The sequence below is a fragment of the Prorops nasuta genome, unplaced genomic scaffold (genome assembly GCF_024137725.1).
Source record: "Prorops nasuta isolate Cenicafe-Biocafe unplaced genomic scaffold, Cenicafe_Pnas_1.2 PNAS00004, whole genome shotgun sequence".
Taxonomy (NCBI): domain Eukaryota; kingdom Metazoa; phylum Arthropoda; class Insecta; order Hymenoptera; family Bethylidae; genus Prorops; species Prorops nasuta.
Genome location: NW_027116801.1, coordinates 251,757 through 272,268, shown reverse-complemented (window position 1 = coordinate 272,268; position 20,512 = coordinate 251,757). Strand labels below are relative to the sequence as shown.

At 42.2% G+C, this 20,512-nt stretch overlaps 1 protein-coding gene across 8 annotated transcripts in view; it reads left to right on the top strand.

The window, feature by feature from the left end:
- The window catches only part of SERCA (ATPase sarcoplasmic/endoplasmic reticulum Ca2+ transporting SERCA), a 37,892-nt gene that overhangs the window by 7,964 nt on the left and 9,416 nt on the right, over positions 1 to 20,512 (top strand). For 3 of the 8 annotated variants that reach the window (XM_066726107.1, XM_066726108.1, XM_066726106.1), the window contains exons 3-12: positions 9,733 to 9,750; positions 14,838 to 14,920; positions 15,133 to 15,519; positions 15,691 to 17,184; positions 17,313 to 17,533; positions 17,627 to 17,762; positions 17,869 to 18,021; positions 18,101 to 18,234; positions 18,332 to 18,449; positions 18,542 to 18,659. In XM_066726107.1, coding sequence (XP_066582204.1) covers positions 9,733 to 9,750; positions 14,838 to 14,920; positions 15,133 to 15,519; positions 15,691 to 17,184; positions 17,313 to 17,533; positions 17,627 to 17,762; positions 17,869 to 18,021; positions 18,101 to 18,234; positions 18,332 to 18,449; positions 18,542 to 18,659 — 2,862 coding nt within the window. Of the gene's footprint in view, positions 1 to 9,732; positions 9,751 to 14,837; positions 14,921 to 15,132; positions 15,520 to 15,690; positions 17,185 to 17,312; positions 17,534 to 17,626; positions 17,763 to 17,868; positions 18,022 to 18,100; positions 18,235 to 18,331; positions 18,450 to 18,541; positions 20,511 to 20,512 lie in introns of those variants that run through there. The other 5 variants (XM_066726103.1, XM_066726105.1, XM_066726104.1 and 2 more) reach the window with 3 other exon arrangements.

Genomic DNA, 20,512 nt, shown 5'->3' with positions numbered 1-20,512 from the left:
ACATGACAAGTTTAACCCGAAAACTCGACTATGCATCCGAATCGATCAGTCCTGCGTCCTCGCTACCGAAATTCCTCAGTTTTATCTCCGAGAAAAAATGGCGCTTGATAAACTCTTCCTCGTGCCCTCTGTGCCTAATAATATTTAGATATAGGGTGGTGTTACACTTGAAATTAATATAAACAATCTCTTCTCTCTACCTCCTCCTCTTCCTTCTACACACTCGTAGCCATGCATTTCTCTGTTACTTTTCATGCAAGAATGAGACATCAGATTTGGATTCTCGCGAAAATGCGACTCGTATATATGAGCGTATAGTATGTTTAACAAGCTGATATTATTTGACTAGCTTTATTGACTCGTTTATTTTACCTCGCGATATAATTCAATTAGAAGCGCGACGATCTTCGCCTCGATGCAAACACGTAGTGCGAATTTTTCCCAGGTATCGTCGTATCGATAAGGATCGACGGCTTATCGGAATACGCGCGTCGGCTGTGCCTATTCCTTTCCAATGACGTACTTGTTTCGCTGCAATCTTAATTTTGAATTTACGCCTCTCGACCTTTCGTCTCTTACCATTAGAATTGAAAATCGAGGCTCGAGGTAAGCCTAGACCTTGAGAGAATATAAAATTCTCTTAGATTCTAAGCGCGCGCTTGCTTTCTCCCTATATACTACGACCTTCTATAATTGCGTATGTCAGAGCTACCGGACTTTCAATATAGATCTCTTCTCGCCTGTATTCTCTTTCCGCATGTCTGTTTCTTCTCATCCCCTTAATATCACTCTTGTTCCCTCTGTTGAGCGTTACATTAGGAACGGCGTGCAGTGATTCCGGGAAGAGAAGAAGAATAGAGAGACTCGCTCTTGCGGATCCACATGATTCTACCATGTGTGATCCGAGAGATGGAGTTGTCGGAAGAATCTAACCCATTTCTGCAAAACCTTCTTTTTCGCATTCTACAGAATTGAGAAAATCCTATACATATCTATTGTTCCTATTCTATCATAATCCTATTGCCTATGTATATGTACAGCACGGGTGACAAAATGAGGTGTAACAGTGGAAAAAGAGAAGATATTACACATTCCCTTATACCTGCATGTAGGATCATTCATTTTACATATATAGGTATAATTCTATATATATATATATATATATATATTCCAATCCCATTCCCTGTGTTACACGTATAGGCAACGAAGAGTTGGTATAGTGGAGAGAGAAAAGACATTGCTTGATCATATTTTTGGAAATACTGCAGCCGCCTCTTGCATTGTAACGCATCTTATAGATTCTATGTATATGTATGTGTTGAACCTTGGGTGCATGTATAGGATCTCTCATCGCGATCTTACACGATATTTATTTGTCGCTCCTCTCCCTGCCCTGCTGCTGTGGTGTTTGTCTGCATCGGATCCCATTCCATATATGTACGTGGAGTAAGGAATTCGCAAGTCCCCCCCCCCCCCCCCCCCTAGCGCAACTCTCTACGTATAAAGTACCAGACGGTCCACGAAATTGATATTTTGAGGAAACTAATGAAATTCATTTGGCGGGCGATCGATCCGTGACAGAAAGTGCGACCTTGGAAACTATGCAGTGTCGCGTCGTACTACGGTGCGTTGGACTGATAAACCGCACTCGTGGCGGTAGACCGACCGCACTGTGTTAATATTATAATTTATCCTCGGTTTTGTTAGCATAGATCCACGTGACTCGCGGTCACTCGTCGAAAGTGTCGTTCGAACAGCCAACGGGGGGGGGACACTTTTGTCGCCTGTCTGCATGGACGACGTGCACGAACGGGGATCGGAAGCCTGTTCCATCGGGAGAAGTACTATTTTTTTACATAGCCAACGGCGGAATGCACGAAAATCTAAATTGCCCGATGGAAATTATCCACGAGTCACGTTGATCCCTCAACATTTGGAATTTTTTACAACTCTCGTCGCTGCGGCGTGCCTGCGTTACTCGCGAGAAACAGCACGCGAGCTCGCTCCTGCGATATCGGTGCTAATCATAAATGAGACTTGGGAGAAATAACAAGTGTACCGTATACTTGATCTTAAATTCAACTGACACTCACGAATTCCTACGCGATCGCTCTACGTTCATCCAATTAAGACTCTCCGTCTTTTATTCCTCTCAACTTAAACATGCACTATTCTGTTAAAAAGAAAAACAACAAATTACCAGAGATTTATCTTCTGAATTTGTTTTTCTTCAATTCTAAAACTGTAGACTTTACATCAAGTTAGAAATCTCTTTAAGGACACTCTCGAGAGCGCACGTTCAGTGGCGTATCGAACACAGGGGAATTTTCAGGGTTTTATATTTTTTACCTTTATTTATTAGTTTTTCTTATCATAATCGCAATGCGCAATTGATGCAAAATAATATCAGCAATATTCGTTAAAAAAGTTTACTTTTGCTTAAATATTAAAATCAAAGTAACATTTACTTTTATTATTTCTTCGAGAGTCACACAACATACACACGACATACACACGACGTACACACGAGGTATTTTTCGTGTGTAAGTCGTCGATAATTATATTGCATCATTTTCTCGCTGATATATGCTTAATTATCAATATCGTATTTTACAATCCTTTACTGTCATCTGTATAAATATTATATAGGTTGGCACGCGAGATCGTAATCTATCCAATCCTATATAAATCAATCTGTGAAAATACATCTTCTTCAAAAGAATCTTTTTAAAATAACCAAATTAACTATCCTATAGAACACACACACACACACACACACACACGCGCGCGCGCGCGCGCGCGAGTAAAAGTCCTTCTTTACATATCCAATTATAACTACAAAATTATTAATTAATAGCTTTAAGAGGAGTTGTACCGTAGGCTATTCTATTTTGCGACAAGTCGATCGTTAAAACCTCCTACTAAATTCCTTGAAAATTTTACTCTACATATACGCATAATTATTCGAATATCCTTTAAAAACACAAAAACAGTATAGTTTACAAAATGTACCGTTATAGACTTAATCGTAAAACAGCTATATATGTGTGTAAAGAAAAAAGTCCTATTGAGTTGATTAAAGAAAGCTTATTTCACCAGGCTGGAAAAAAAATTGTACAAAGCGTTGAGAGAAAATTGTGGAGAGGCTAAGAAAAAAAAATTATATTTGGAATATATGCGTTAATAGAGGTTATGTGTGCGTGCGCGCGCACGTGCAATAAATAACCGATCAATTTTCGATTGAAGGTGAGCTATATCCCTTTGATTAGCTTGAAATTGCGTATCTGGACGAAAAGCAAAGAGAGGAATTAATTAATTTGTTGCATCGAGTGGAGAGAAAGGAGATTAGTAATGTTGTCGGTTTGGTGTTGGAAAACGAAACGATTGGGAGGTACAAGTTTTCACTGTGGGTGCATGTGTGTGTGTTTTGATGATCGAGCGAGAGAAATAAAACTGACGTGGACGATGAGTTGAAACATAAGCAACCACGTCAGTTTCTACGGTTTGCCTTATTCATTAACTATGCAGTTGCATGGCGGGAAAACGTTGCGTCGCGAGTGGCTTCGCTTGCCTTTCCAGATTACTTACGTGGGCAGATGCAATAAGCTATTTACTCGCTTTTATATTGCTTCTCTTCAACGCAAAACTTTGTTTGTCCAGTTTTACCTCTCTTCTCTCAAAATAAATACCACAAAACTCTCGATACATTTTCTTCCCCACCTCCCCTCATATTCCTCGAACCAATATAAAGAAACCTTAACACGCTCTGTCTTTAATCCTCCATTTCTTGCCCACTCTTCTCTCTCGTTTACCCCCCACCCGCTCTCTCGACTACTTGGACCGTTTTGTAAATCCTGGAAAGAGAATTTTTCACCACTTGTGTGATGCTGCTGCAGCGTTGTCCTGTAAATCACGCGTTATGCTGAAATTGTATTAAACGCTAAAGCTGAAAAGGTTCATTCGTATTAAGGCAACCGTTTAGATTTTCTTGAAATTAACGTCATCTGCCGGATATTTTTCATCAATTAAACCAGTTAACGAGATTGCACATGTAACTTTTCATTCGCTATATAGTTTCACACAAGTTTGGACATTTCTCTATATACGAATCCTTTATATTTTCTTCTATTTTTGTTAAATAACATTTTTGATTCCTTAGTTTATTTGTTGTTTTTATTTTTTTAACTGTCCCAATTGCTGAAACTGCTCGTTCACATGAAAATTTCGAGGTTAACGAACTTTATCGCTCTAAAAGCGTGTATCGTTGAATTTTGTCTAGACGTATTTTTACATTTGAAAATAATGATTTGGCTTGGTAAATAAAGTAGAGCTTTAGTGTTAAAAATCAATGACTAATTTCAATATATGTATATGACTGTATTGGCGAGTCTCCTTCAGTTTTAGATTGCGTTAAACGCCTGCCAACATTTTTCACCAATTAAGCCAATCAACAAGGTTGTACACCTGCATTTTTTTCCCTACCTTTCTTCGAGCTTGATCGTTTATTTAATTACAATTGAAGTTGACTATATTTTCTTTTCCTTCTGCCGAATAAAATGATTAATTTCTTCTTTTCGTCTTGTTAACTGTCCGAATGGTAAAAAGTGCTGCTGATTCGAGAGAGGGACTCTCGAGGTAAACGAACCTTAAAAATCAATGACAAATTTCCTCATAGAATTGTATAGGCGAGTTTCCTCGAGTCTCTCCAGTTGGCATTAAAGTATCTGCCTATAGCAAGCTCCCCATTCATACTATATAGAAGACTGTATAGGCCCCTGGTCAATGACTTTTGTCTCTTTCACAAACGTCCACGATAAACACACACGCACACACGAGCGCGCGTATGCACACGCCTAACTTGAGCTCAAATTCGACTGTACACTTTTTTTTTGGGGTTTTTTTCATCGTTTAATCAACGAAAAATTGTAGATTTGAAGCAACTTTGTTTTTTTACTTAGAAAGACTGGCTGTTAATGAAATTCGTTTCCCTCTTTGGTCAAGTTTCGCGCGGGTTTCTCTCTCTCTCTCTCTCTCTCTCTCTCTCTCTCTCTCTTGACCAGTATTAGTGTGGTCGAGTATGTTTCTTTGTGCGAGGTTTAATGAGGAATGACATTTGAAATGCTTCGCGTTAGGATTACTAGAAGAAAGAATAGGGTGTCACACACGCCTCAAGGTCCTTACGACGCAAGGATGCAATGAGTATTTTTATATATCGACCAATCATCGATTTCCTCACACTAATGCAAAAAAATACCATTATTCGATTCTCCTTTCTTTCATTAACATATATATAAGGGAAGAAAAAACTAAAGAGTACATTTTTTCATGAAATGTCAGACATTTATATATATAGATATATAATAAAAATTAGGGGAGGTAAATAATGTTTTCTATCGATGAACAATGAAGCAATCGACTTTTTCACTCTAACGCGCAGCAATGTGAAAAACGACTCATTGACTTTCTTGGGCCAATTTACATGAAAAACGAAAAAGAAAAACTAAATGATTAACTCGTATAAAATAAGTAATTTATGTAGGTGAAGGATATAAAAATTAAGAGGGTAAATACGAAGAAGGGAAAAATTGAGATTTTTTCACTCTAATAGAATAACGAGAAATGATTGATTCACTTTGAAAGGCCAGTGTAAGGGGAATTTGGATAAAATATGAAAGTTGTGCGCGCGCGCGCACGCGCGGATGCTCATCGGAAAGAATAGAAATTAGCGAGTGTTTGGTGCATGTGCGAAGCGGGCCACTCGGTTTTGGAATGTGACAAAATTGATTGGGAAAGCTAGGCTATTGGTCAGTCACGTGTTCGAGCGAAGGTTGTCGGTGAGAAAGCCAAGTTACAGCAGTCGTAATGTAAATCGAGCTAAGTTTAGCGTCTAAAGTTAGCCACGTTCATCGCACGGATTTGTCGCGCTTTTATACGTTCTCTCGCTTACTTCGCTCTCACGTGTGTTAGTGGGGTGGTCCATCTTCTTCTCTCGTATAAATATATATATATATATAAAAGCACCCTTCCCCTATCAATTAATCGACACGCGATGCAAACTTTCCTTTTGTTTTAATCCTCACCCCCCCCCCCCTCCCTCTCCTTTCCCCTGCACACAAAGTAAAAGCACGAAACTTTTCAACAAACTCAATTATCGGCGAAGATTCCATCTTGAACCGCGCGCTCGTTAAACGAAGCGCTTTTAATTGCATTGATTAGTTTCTACTGAGAATATCGAAGCTTTATCATCGATTACCGCGAGTCTAAGCGATTAATTATTAAACGGATGAAATGTGTTAATGGTCGATTAATGAAAGCGAGCGATCGAAGTCCAGGTGTCCTTGTTCTCTCATATATAATCGTGCGATAAATTTCCTCTTCCTCGGTCTCTCTCTCTCTCTCTCATCTCGATACACTGAATTTTCCATAATATTGTCATCCCATGCACCGAGCTTTTTTCTCCACTGCCAACACACGACACAGAGCAGGGGGGGGGGGGCAGTTTGCGTAGAATATACATAGTCGCGTCGCGTAGCGTACATGTGTGATGTCGAGAAACGAGTGACACACGCGCGCGAAGCAGCATAGTGTGCGCGTTTGTTTAGCGTTTAGCCTGGCGCACGATCGATCGGCGCGCCGCGAGCAAACGCCTCGCTCGCGCTCCTTCGCACCGCGCCGCGAGTCGAGCTGCATTATTAAATCGTGCCTCACATCGTTCACCAACGTTTTCATCTTCCTCTCTGCTCGCTATTCTTGTTCCACAAATCCTTCTCTCTCTCTCTCTCTCTCTCTCTCTCTCGTCCTTGCAATTCCAACACTTTCAAAATCTCCACCTCATACTTTTCATAATTATAACTAAATAAACGTCTTTCCTTGCAAAAACTATGCTTCAGTGGGTTTTCAACGATACAACGGCAGTAATAAGATGAGAGAGAAGATGTAATGTCTCGACTTTTTTGTTTCAGATCTTTTTGCTTCTCGAAGACTGCGAGTTTATTATTAAATTACATCTAATTGTTCAGAAAGAGAGAGGCTTTTACTTTATTCATAATTAATATATTCCATCCATCTATCCACCTCTCATTATCTATATACTATATATATATACATATATAGGATTTTTTTAAATAAAGAATGTCTTTAGTTTTGACAACTATAAGAAAGCGTTCACGTTTCGACAAGAGAGATATGGTTGTTGGATGTTTTAACGGGGTATTGAAAGGACGAGAGTGTAGAATTAATCGGTTAATTTTTTTGTTCCTTCTCAAAGATTGCAAGTTTATTATTCTGTCAATCGTGCTTAGTCGTTCCCAAAGATTTTCACACTGCTCAGAATTTAATCCAACCAACTATTTCTCATAATATCACTCGAATTTTCATCGTTAAAGAATTACGTAATAGTTTTGTCAATGAAAAGTAAAAATTCACGTATACTGGTAGAAAAATGCTCGAGGGCTTTTCTCGGAGATATTTGGTGGAAAAATAAGAAATGTTTTCGTTTACGTTTTCGGTGAGAGAATAGCCGCGAAAGAGGAATTTTAGTATTTCAGGATGTTGATTAAAGATTTGCTGCGCAGCAGCACCTTGGGTTCTCACAGACCGCCAACTTATTATTAAATCGTGCTGCCTATTAACCGCGTTGAGAAAATAAAAATCTTCGTTTTGATCTTGCTGAGAATTTATTCCGAATCCACGAACGAAGCAGCTACCTCTCATGATCGCTCCAATTTCCACAATCCAAGAATTACGTGATAGTTTTCGCGAGCAAATGTAAATTTGTCCGTTTCATCATTGTCAAAAGAGCTTCAGCCTTTTCGCTTTGGATTTTGTCTCTTTAACTTCTTCCTTCGGATCTTTCCAATGCATTATTAAATCATGCCTACTCGTATATATATATATATATATATATGCACAGAGGTTCTTTTTACCTCTTATTCAGAAATCATTTCATCCGCACCCATCTATCATAATCATCCAAATTTCCTCAATTTTACGTAAGAGGTTTCGCATAGCCATGCACAAGTAAATTTTCGTGTATCTTCTTTACGAAAAGCGTTTCAGGCTTTATTGCAAGAAATAATTGAAAAGCTGAAAGCACAATTTTAACGCTTCAGCTGCATTTCATTTGAAATTTTATCCTCCTTCTTTTCTTTCTTTAGAGACTCGAAGCCTATTATCGAGTCGTTGCTAGCCATCCAACAACGTTTTTACTTCTTTCTTGTCCCGTTTATTTATTTTTCAAAATCACCAAAATTTCTTTAATTTCAGGTAACAGTTTGTATTTCGTTAAAGAGAAATACTTTGATGATTTTTGAGGAAGGATTTCATGGAAAAGCAGCAGCAAAGTTTTCAGTGAAAAAATCACTCGGTAAAATAGGAATTGAAAAGTTTCAGCCTGCACTTGTCTCTCACTCGAGATCTCTCGCATTTGCCGGGTTCTCGAGCCACCGCGAACGAGTTTATTGTTAAAAATGCTGTTTTTAACGTATGCGCGCGCAAGGGAAAGGTCGCGGTATTTCTAGCGTTTTACTCGAAAGCATTTAATTATTATTAATTAAGCAGTTTAACGAAGAAGCGCTTAATAAATGGTTACTCGCACCAATAATAATTAATCGTAACGCTTACCACGCGTGTTTCCTTCTTGTAATCTTGATCGAAAATATAATTTCCTAGAGATTTTCTTATCGAATTATGCAATATAAGATTTTAGTCGTTCAGACTTTAATCGAGTCTTCCTGGATAACGCTTCTTGCTTCTTCGTACCAATCGATCAAGCAGATTACCTCGAGGCAAGGTCGTCCGATGAATATCTGCATAAGAAATGCAACTTGTTTTTTAAATTATTCCTATATCTCAAATGTTCTTCCACTCGAAGAAACTTGAACTTGCATCGAATGTGAAAAGTTTGACAAGTTTCTCTTTTAGTATATATATAGGAAAACACGAAAACTCTCTCTCTCTCTCTCTGCATGTGTAAACATCAACAAACTCCGTGTAATATACAGAAACGATGCATCCTTTATTGCAGAATGTGAAAAATTTCAAGCCGGATGAAATGATTTGTAGAGAAATAATTTGGAATTTTTTAATTCCGTCAGAGTTTGAGATGGAAGAAATACGAGGAGGTACTCGAATGTGGGTTAGGTTAAAGCGGAAGTGTCGAAATGTTTGCCGAGTTTCCGGGAGGTTTCGCTCGCGCCCAACAGCACAGGGAATTCTCGTATAATCTCGTTGTGCAGTGGAAAATTGAAAGAGGTTGCGCGCAAGAGCATTCGTGCTGCTGGATCAGGTGAATTGGGTGAATTCGGTCATTGCTCGAGGAAGGACGCGAAAAGTGCGTGCGTGAGCGATGTTGCTTTACTTTAAGAAACGGAATCAACAACCTCGCTCCGCCAATGATACATTGGAGGCTATTACCCTCTTCCACCACTCGATCACTTTATCCCCAGTCGCACAACAGTATAACCGCGACTCTTTCTTCTATATATATATATATATATATATATATATCTCCGATAATTTCATTACGCACTGCAACATTATCATCACTTTTGTACATGATTAATTGAGCCAATTAATACTATAATAAAAAGACACGACACCTCAACCCCCTTCCCCCCCCCCCCCCTCTAGAGCGCGCGCCCTCGCTTCTCTGCACCTCCCATTAAATATAAACTTTTCTCTATATACTATTTATACTTTCGCTGACCCATTTTCTCTTGTTTTTTGTTGCAGAATTGCCAGCCGAGGAGGGTAAGTTGCCAAGCAGCATTTGTCAAACGAGCTGGCATTTTTCTGCATATCCGAGGATATGAATAATATATAGATTGGGAGTGTGACGAGTGCACCGATATATAGAGTGGAGGGAGAGTAATAGGAGACTACGGGGAGAGATGGGGGAGGGAGATTCTCGAATAAAGCAACTAGTTGGAAAGAGTGAAATTGGAGAGGACCGATGTACCAATGATTGGTACTCTCTGCGCTTAAAGATTTATACATATAGTCTACTCGCGAGCTCGTGGGCACGCGTGCTGTGGGGCGAAGACTACCTTGAAGAGAGGGATCGTACTGCGACCCTTTGACTCTCCAGCGTGTCCTCTGTGCTTCGGAACGATACATTTGTGATTGTCGAGCGATCGAATAAGACCAGATAAATCCATTTGAATCATTCAAACTACCAATGACCAATTTTATCTATCGTAACTCAATGTTTAAATAGAAAGTGACGGATGGATCTTATTTAGCTTCGTCATCACCTCTTCTTGGAAACTATTGAAGGAAATTCAAACGATTAATCTGCTTTTGTCCAATTGCTCTACATAATAATAATAATAATGAGATTGATGTGCATGGAAGAAAGGAAGGCTCGCGCGAGAGAATAATATGGGAGGGGAAGAGGTTAAAGGGGAGTTTGGAGTGGGGGAGGGGTTGTGCGAGAGAGAATATGATTAGCCCCGAGCAGGTCGAGTGCGAAGGTTCAGTCTGGAGCTTTGAAGCGTTTCGAAGCCTGCGTTATCAAAGTAGGCCAGCCTGCTGCTGGCTTGCACGATCGGCAACATAAGCGTTTAAGCTCGGCGCACAAGAGAACACGTTTCGCCACGCTTTAATATATACATATGTACGGCGAGCGAAATGATGGAAGCATGGAGAAAACATGTCTCTGAATTTCCACCCTCGTGCCCACCACGCACTCGACGTTCGATTCCACCGTGATGCCCTCGCACGGATTACTCGCCAACTCCTCATCACTGTCAAGGTCGTCGCATCCCTTGGACGCTCTCCCTCGAGATTGGCTGGCAACAGCAGAGGAATTCCTGAAGAAATCAGGGAAAGCTTTTCTCTCTCCCTCTCTCTCTCTCTCTCTCTCCCCCTGCAAAATTGGATTATCCTGAGGAATCCTGGATCAGCGAAGCTGCTGGATTTCTCCACGAAGGATGAAACAAGAAGAGTTTTCATACGAGTCTCTTCTTGTCTAGACATCTTGGAGTATCTGGACTAATCTTGGAAAGAAGCTGTCGCTAATTCAGCGAGAGATAAGAATTTATTTATGACATTCCCTGGAAGATATTGAGTGTTATCGTTGCAAATAGGTTAAGAGTTTTTTTCGACGTATGCCAGTGCGATAGCATCTGGTTATTCGACTCGAGACTCGCTCTCCAGCCACTATAGTACATGTTAATGCGCACAAGGAATTAGAATGCTTTAATTATAGGCGCATCTGCAAATCATTATAGTCGCAGGATACGCTCGTATCAATCCGTTATCAGGCGATAGTAAAACTATTAAGGCGTTCTTACGTCTAGAGTTTATTAGATAACGATGGTAATTTTTTCTCTAAAATATTCCATTGCGCGCGATATAGCTAATGTGAAGGTGAGCCAGCACCAACTTGGTATCAAGCGAGTTTCTCGCAGATAACGGATTTATCCGCCCTCCTCTACTCTTCTTCTATTATAAATTCCTGTATTTTCTGATAAGGAATAACGTTTGGGTAAAGACTTGGATTATTTTTAGAGAGTCTGCGCTCGATTGAATCTCTTGGTACGTCTCTGCTTTGCACTAATTCTTTCATTAATATATCTTGTAACGATCGGATTGAAGAGTACATTGCAAAATATTAGGATAAAGAGATATATTTGTTGGTTCGCGAGAGAATGATGTGCATGCGCGTTTCTACAGGGTATTGCGATATATTCGAGTAGCAAGCCAGGAGGTGCGTGTCTTCTCGACGTTACTTTGTAGAGAGAAATCTTTTGCAGTCTCGTCCGAAATGTTTTAATCGCTAAATCTCTTCTCCGAGTTATAATTTGCCACGTAAAATGACGCATTTTGCGCGATACTCCACTACTGACGTTAGCGTTTGACTCGATAAGAAGAGGCTGTAGTCACTCATTCGGTTTAAAATGTTCCATGGTTTTCATTATTTAATGTCGTACGAGCAGTGAAAATCTCAGCTCTCTTTCAATCGGGAAAATATCAATGATAGACGTTATCAGCGTTTTTTCCGAGCTTTCACAATAAGAGCATAAACAAAGAAATTGTTGCTGATGTTTTACCAGAGTTGTGGAGAGAGATGGAAAGAAGAATGAATGCGCAGCAATTGAGCGTGGTGAATAATAATTGAGATTTTTGAACGATCGATCATTGCCTTTTCTCAAATTCGCACAATTTCCAATGCTATTGCAAATCAATTTCTGCCACTCTCGTCACCCCGTAGGAAATAATTAGTCTTGCCGTATTCCTATTCGATTTTGGACACACTTTGCGATAGTAAATGCCACGATAAGAGGCGATTGATTCATTGTGCGAAAAGTTTGGATCAACGTAAGAAAGGACTTTTTAGCCGGGAGTGTGAGACTGGGGAGTGCGTGCTCCGAGCAATATTCCAACAAATTTTCGCGCTTCTTGAGATCAATGAAGGAGAAACACCGTGTGACACGAGTATATCAAATGGATTGTTTCATGATATTTTAATGTAACGATCGCGATGGAGTACCAGATGCTTGAGAAAAAGCTCGTCAACCGTATTATTTCGCTTCGTTGTAAAATTATAAACAATTGTAAAGCGCCCTGCAAGTACCGTTGAAAGATTTTCTTCTTACGACGCAAGTTTTTAATTAGCGTTGAAATTCTTGATAATCGCTCGAGATAGGACGAGGAGGGTCAATTTTGGTTGGAATACGAGGTAGCTGAGGAGTTGGATGAACGGGAACGTAGCAACCATGTTAATTGTCTATAAGAGCAAAATAACGTTACTCGGGAGGCTAATGATGGCGTGACAAGGGCAGAGATATATGCGAGTAGAGGAATGATCGCGTGTGGATGACCAGGAGGGGTTAATGCAATCGCGAGACAATAAGTTAATTCTGTTAGCGAAGCTCTGCGATCCTCTTGTTGAACGCTGTTGCAGTGATCTGGAAAGCTTTGGAGGTCCGTTGGCGCGATTCTGACAAATCTCTCTCTCCGAATGTTCTCGCTGTGAATGCTGTCGCTGCTTCACCGTCCGACCGATCGGACCCGCTGTGAGAAAAAGGCCAGGTATACTCGTCGAACAGGCCATTCATTGGAGAACAGCTTTAGCCCTCCCACTCCCCGCGATTCTTCATTATCCAAAGTATCGAGAGAGCTGTGCAAATTAGCCGACGTTTTGCACTTGGCTATAGCTGCTATATACACGCAGCAAAATCAGATTCCCCTGTAATTTCATCACTGTGCAACTGCTAAAAGCTCGTTATTTTATCCAAATGCTTAATTCGCCATTCGAGAATCTTAACTTTAATTAGATCTTTGTTGACGAGATAGAGAAGTTAGGAATTGTTGGACTTGGGCCTTCTGGCTCATGTCCCTCTATTATGTAACGGGTCTAGACACTACTGTCACAATGTAAAGCAACGCTTTCATTCTTTAAAGTTCAAGTGTACATAAGTTGTGCTCGATAAAATTTCTACCGACTTTTATTCAAGTTGGAAAGAGTATTCTCGCTGGAGAATAAGAAGACGTACGATTTTTCCCAACTCGAGATCATTGATAATATTGCTTGGAAAACTGGAGAATCATTGCTTCTTGTATGCGAGAATCCCATTAAGAACAAATATATTCATCCAAAATAGATTTTGATAACGGATTAGGAAACGAATAGTCCACGCGCGCGCGCGAGGCTACATGAATATAAATAAAAGTATATATATATTAAAGTGAGGTTATTTTTTCACGAATCGTGACGCAAAAGCTTATCTCTTATCCAAGGTAAATGATCAAGGTGGCGTTGTACGAAGATTTTGCTGAATAAAGCGAGGTCGATCGATCGCTCGATCGATTGTAATTTTGGCCAAATATTGTCGTCTATTCTCATCCAAGATTGTCGAGTGAAAAGAGAGGAAAACAATGCGTACGGAGATGCGGATGAATGGGATATCGAGAGAGATATATGATGTAGAATAAAAGGATGTATTTTTAGTCGATTAAATTGCAATTAATGAAATTGTTAGAGCGTAGTGCGCGATCGTGACGTCAATCGCATGCTGGCAAAAGACATTGGCACGAAGGCCAGCAGAGGCCTTGTCGACGCGACCATCAATCTCTTTCTTCGCGCGCATAACAATTACTATGCGCGCGCTCTCTCTCTCTCTCTCTCTGCGAGGCGCATGAAAATTAACGGTTATTTCGTATCCCCGATAAACCATCCGCTGCAGCTATAGAGCTACCTTGCGAACTGACAACAAGTCCAACGGATCATTTGGAGAAGCAAGAAAAGTTAGTCATTGTGGCAAATGGTGTATCACGCGCAAACAGAGGAGAGATACCTAAATTCATCCAATTAGTAATATTTGTTTGAAATAACCAGTGGCAAGAGATAAGGAGATAGCATCTCGAGAAGCGTCTTGCGCGCTTCGATCATTCATATACGTCATTCATAGATACTCTTGGAGCACTTGAATTTTCGAGGATACTCCAGAACGGACGTCACTGCTTTATTTTTTTATTCTTATCGATGCGTGATTCTCTCATTGAATCTACGCGTACCTTATCGCGCTCCTTCTCTCGCGGTAGCGTCCCTATTTATCACGTCTTTAACGAAATATCGTCCGGCGGGGTACGATGAACTCTGCGCTGCGGCGGAATGATATAGAATCTCTCGAGATTGAGATCGATGCGGAGGTGCATGAGAGAGAGAGAGAGAGAGAGAGAGAGCTCGGTCGATCCGTACTCGCGCGTATCATCCTTGTGCTACAGAAATGCAGAAAAATGCCAACTCTGGCGCCCGAAGCTGCCGAAATTATTGTGAAATTTGCTGTTAAAATTCGAGAAGATTGCTCGATTAATCTGATTTGCTTTTACAGGTAAATCCATTTGGCAACTCGTTCTTGAACAATTCGACGATCTACTAGTTAAGATTCTTCTACTAGCCGCTATTATTTCTTTTGTAAGTACAACACGAGTGTGGAGCAGAGAGCATTTCCATTCGATGGATCGTCTCTCGCGACGAAGCATGGATTTAGGGCTAGATCCGTGTATATACGGGAGGTGGGGGGGGGGGGGGGGGGGGAGGGGGGAGGGGGAGGGGGAGGGTGGGACACTCTAGAAAGATACTGATACCGTGCTACCCTGCACGGCGTTTCTTCCTTCTCTTTTCAGGTATTAGCTTTATTCGAGGAGCACGAAGATGCATTCACAGCTTTCGTGGAGCCATTCGTTATTCTGCTGATCCTTATCGCAAATGCAGTGGTCGGTGTGTGGCAGGAGCGGAACGCAGAGTCCGCGATCGAGGCGCTGAAGGAGTACGAGCCCGAGATGGGAAAGGTCGTTAGATCGGACAAATCCGGAGTACAAAGGATCCGGGCTAAGGAGATCGTGCCCGGGGATGTAGTGGAGGTGTCCGTCGGTGACAAGATCCCTGCAGATATTCGTCTTATCAAGATCTTCTCGACAACCCTCAGGATCGATCAGTCAATCCTGACGGGTGAATCCGTTTCCGTCATCAAGCACACCGATCCCGTTCCAGATCCAAGAGCAGTCAACCAGGTGATATAATACTATGAATTTTCCGTGAAATCCTCGCGAGCGAGAATCCCCGTGGGCCGTTAAAAGGGGGGAAGCTCTCCCTCGCGCGCATGTGTATGTTCTCGAGTAAGACGTAGCACATCGCGCACCCCCCTCTATATTAACAACGTTTCTTTCGCACAATCCTTTCAGGACAAGAAAAACATACTGTTCTCCGGAACGAACGTGGCGGCTGGTAAGGCGCGCGGTGTGGTCATTGGAACGGGCCTGAACACAGCCATTGGTAAGATCCGTACCGAGATGTCCGAGACCGAAGAGATCAAGACGCCGCTGCAACAGAAATTGGACGAGTTTGGCGAGCAATTGTCCAAGGTCATCTCCGTTATCTGCGTGGCCGTATGGGCCATAAACATCGGCCACTTCAACGATCCCGCTCATGGTGGATCGTGGATCAAAGGTGCCATCTATTACTTCAAGATCGCCGTGGCTCTGGCCGTGGCCGCCATCCCCGAAGGTCTGCCCGCCGTCATCACCACTTGTCTCGCTCTGGGAACTCGTCGCATGGCCAAGAAGAACGCCATCGTCAGATCTCTGCCGTCCGTGGAGACCCTTGGCTGCACCTCCGTCATCTGCTCCGACAAGACCGGCACTCTCACCACCAATCAGATGTCCGTCAGCAGGATGTTCATCTTCGACAAGATCGAGGGAAACGACAGCAGCTTCCACGAGTTCGAGATCACCGGATCGACCTACGAGCCGATCGGTGACATTTTCCTCAAGGGACAGAGGATCAAGGGACACGACTACGAGACCCTCCACGAGATCGGTACCATCTGTATCATGTGCAACGACTCTGCCATCGATTTCAACGAGTTCAAGCAGGCATTCGAGAAGGTGGGAGAGGCTACCGAGACAGCCCTGATCGTGCTGGCCGAGAAGGTCAATCCCTACGGAGTGTCCAAGACCGGATTGGACAGGCGCACCTCGGCTATCGTCGTCAGGCAGGACATCGAGACCAAGTGGAAGAAGGAATTCACCCTCGAGTTCTCGAGAGATCGTAAATCCATGTCCTCCTACTGCGTCCCGCTGAAACCAACCAAATTGGGAACCGGCCCTAAACTCTTCGTCAAGGGAGCACCCGAGGGCGTGCTCGATAGGTGCACGCATGCTCGCGTTGGATCCCAGAAAGTTCCTCTCACCTCCACCCTGAAGAACAGGATCTTGGACTTGACGCGTCAATACGGTACTGGACGCGATACTCTCCGTTGCCTTGCCCTCGCTACCGCCGATCACCCGATGAAGCCCGATGACATGGATCTTGGAGATTCCACCAAGTTCTATACGTACGAGAAGGACCTGACCTTCGTCGGTGTCGTTGGTATGCTCGATCCTCCCCGCAAGGAAGTTTTCGACTCCATCGTCAGGTGTCGCGCTGCTGGTATTCGAGTTATCGTCATCACTGGCGACAACAAGGCCACTGCCGAGGCTATCTGCAGACGTATCGGAGTCTTCGGCGAGGACGAGGACACCACTGGAAAATCTTACTCGGGCCGTGAATTCGACGATCTTCCGCCCAGCGAACAGAAGGCTGCCTGCGCCAGAGCTCGCCTCTTCTCTCGCGTAGAACCTGCTCACAAATCCAAGATCGTCGAGTTCTTGCAGAGCATGAACGAGATTTCTGCCATGGTGGGTACAGAACCATCTCTCGAGTGAGTCGCCGTGAGAGAGAACCGCTCGAGATCGTATTCCTCCGTGCGTCTCTTCGACACATTTTCCCACGTATACTCATATCATTTCTACCCCTTCCTTTGCAGACTGGTGACGGTGTCAACGATGCCCCTGCCCTGAAGAAAGCCGAGATCGGTATCGCTATGGGTTCCGGAACGGCTGTAGCCAAATCGGCATCGGAGATGGTGTTGGCCGACGACAACTTCTCTTCCATTGTAGCTGCCGTTGAGGAAGGTCGTGCCATTTACAATAACATGAAACAATTTATTCGATATCTCATTTCTTCCAATATTGGCGAAGTCGTCAGGTAGGCTTTCTTTCTTTCTTTCTTTCTTTCTTTGTCCTTTCACCATACTGTGTTACAACAATCGCTCGTTCTTCGACCATCTCATGATTTCAGTATTTTCTTGACTGCCGCTCTTGGTCTTCCCGAGGCCCTCATCCCCGTACAACTATTGTGGGTTAACCTTGTGACTGATGGTCTTCCAGCTACTGCTCTTGGCTTCAATCCACCTGATTTGGACATCATGAGCAAAGTAATCTCACATTGTTGCCTCTTTAACGGAAGGGACGATTAAAGAAATTGCAATTACTCTTGAGAATATCGTATACAAATCTCTCTCTCTCTCTCCCTTATTATAGCCACCACGCAAGGCCGACGAGTCTCTCATCTCCGGATGGTTGTTCTTCCGCTATTTGGCTATTGGCGGATACGTAGGTGCTGCCACTGTCGGTTCTGCTGCATGGTGGTTCCTCTACAGTCCAAATGGACCACAAATGAACTATTATCAACTGGTAAATTACTCGCAATTCTTCTTCCGAGTGAAATGCTGTTAGAAGCAAGTGTGTTCATTAATCTTTCCTCGCAACGCAGACTCACCATTTGGCTTGCATCGGCGGTGGAGACGAGTTCAAGGGAGTTAACTGCAAAATCTTCACGGACCCACATCCCATGACCATGGCTCTGTCCGTTCTAGTCACCATTGAGATGTTGAACGCGATGAACAGGTAAGGACGAATCGCCGGAAAATATTTAATGCATTCGTCTATGTGAAAATACCGATTGCTCGCGACTAACCTATCTGACCTTTTCTTTTTACGACAGCTTATCGGAGAACCAGTCTCTCATCTCCATGCCTCCGTGGTCGAACCTTTGGCTCATTGCCTCCATGGCACTGTCTTTCACACTCCACTTTGTTATCCTTTACGTTGACGTCCTTTCGGTAGGAACTTGGGAAATATTTAATTCGTCGACAATGGCTCAGCAATGTCTCATTTATTTATTTATTTTTCATACAATTCTTTTTCATTGCAGTCCGTATTCCAAGTGACCCCCCTAACAGGTGAAGAGTGGTTTACCGTTATGAAGTTCTCCATTCCAGTTGTACTTCTCGACGAAACCCTGAAGTTCGTTGCCAGAAAGATCACAGACGGTGAGAATCCCATCTACACCGTGCATTGGATCGTTCTAATGTGGGCTGTGTTTTTTGGACTATTACTTATTTGTCCCATATAGATTATCGGTGAAAGATTTAGTTTAGAGGACGATGTTTTTCCTATGGAAAACATTTGCAAATGAGTTCTTGAACTTGCAATTGCATTTAACTAAAGTTCTCTTCTCCTACGACTTGTGGAGAGATGCCGAGATAAGTTATTAACCAAGTGCGTTTAAGTGAGATTTTAACCAATTTGACTGTTGTGCATGGTGTTAGAGTACAACCATACAATTATGTCGTCAAGGCCCACCATGCCCTCATCACACAGTATCCTGACGTCGCTCGACGAACGTACGGGCGCTTCAGTGGCTCCGAGTGATTTAAGAGACCCATCCATCGTAATCAAATAATTATAATTTTTAAATTATTTTCGACGAGTGCCTTTAAAAAAAAAATTAACTCTTTCCTCTGTGAAAAAACAACCTATAGATGTTTAGAGTTGAATGCGTTTATCCTCTAATTTTGGTTCCCCTTATCACCTTTGGCAGCATACTTTAACAACACTGCACTTACATGAATTATTATTTGGTTACCACAATGCGCGATCGAATAGCCAATTATTAGAGTTAGAGTGCGTCAGCTAATTCCAGTCAAAAAAACAAATTAAATTTTTACATTTCAATTATTAATCAGAGAAGCAATGGGCAACGGTAGAGAGATTCTCTCGCGCATTCCGAACCGGCTTAGGACTTTGTCAAAAATGGGTTTGTGTAGACTCTCTCTCTCTCTCTCTCTCTCTCTCTCTCTCTCTCTCTCTCTCTCTCTCTCTCAGTAACAATTTCGCTATTCTAGAGAAAGAAAAAAAAATGGCGTGACAACATCGCCATTGCCAAAGACGATACTTACCACGTAGAAACTAGTTGGACGTTCGATCCTGGTTACTGCGGAAGCATCTTCGGATTTGCGAGTGAATCTACGATAGTCCCATCGTTTGTCTTTGTCTCTGAAGGTGAAAATTCTGTCGTCGGGAAACAATGGAAAACGTGCCGTATAGCTTCTTCGCTTTTTAAGAAATGCCAAATGCAGCATAATTTGAAAGTTAAAATATACGCAATTTGTAACGTAAGCTTCTTCTGCAATTGAGTAGGCGGTAGCTCGACTAACGGATAAATTTGCTACTAATTGTGTACGGAGGATTGTCCTTGGACTTTCTTAACGAGCTCTCGAGACGAGAGTTGTTGTCAGAAACGGGTAATTTCTCTCCCCACCGCGAGGCCGTGTATACCCCCTATACAACGGAGGCAATGACAATCATAGTGGGGAGAGAAGGCTGCTTTCTGACAACGTCTCTGCTGGAGGAGAGCTCCTTGGACGAAGATTTTTCGGGCAAACTCGTGAAACTCTGGATACACTTGTAAACTACGAAAGCGTTCAAGTATGCTACATTTATAGGGTTAGAGTAGAAAAATTGGGGACAATGCGGGAAAGAAAGTTTGACCAGATTTAGTTGACGCTTAAATTGAATCCTGCTTCCTCCGTCTATCGATGCTTTCGTCCAATCAGCAAGGACAATACTAGTCTTGTCATTTATAGAATTTAATAATTGCTCAATGATCTCTTATAAAGTAAAAACAAGCAGGGGCAGATATTTCGCGGTACGAAAGCATCGATCGATGTTTACCTTGCGTTGATTTAATTTATTTCATTTCCCGTAGTTTATTTAAAGTATTTAACGAAAATGCACCTACACACACGCTACATATTATTATTGGACTCTCTCTCTCTCTCTCTCTCTCTCTCTCTCTCTCTCTCTCTCTCTCTCTCTCTCTCTCTCTCTCTCTCTCTCTCTC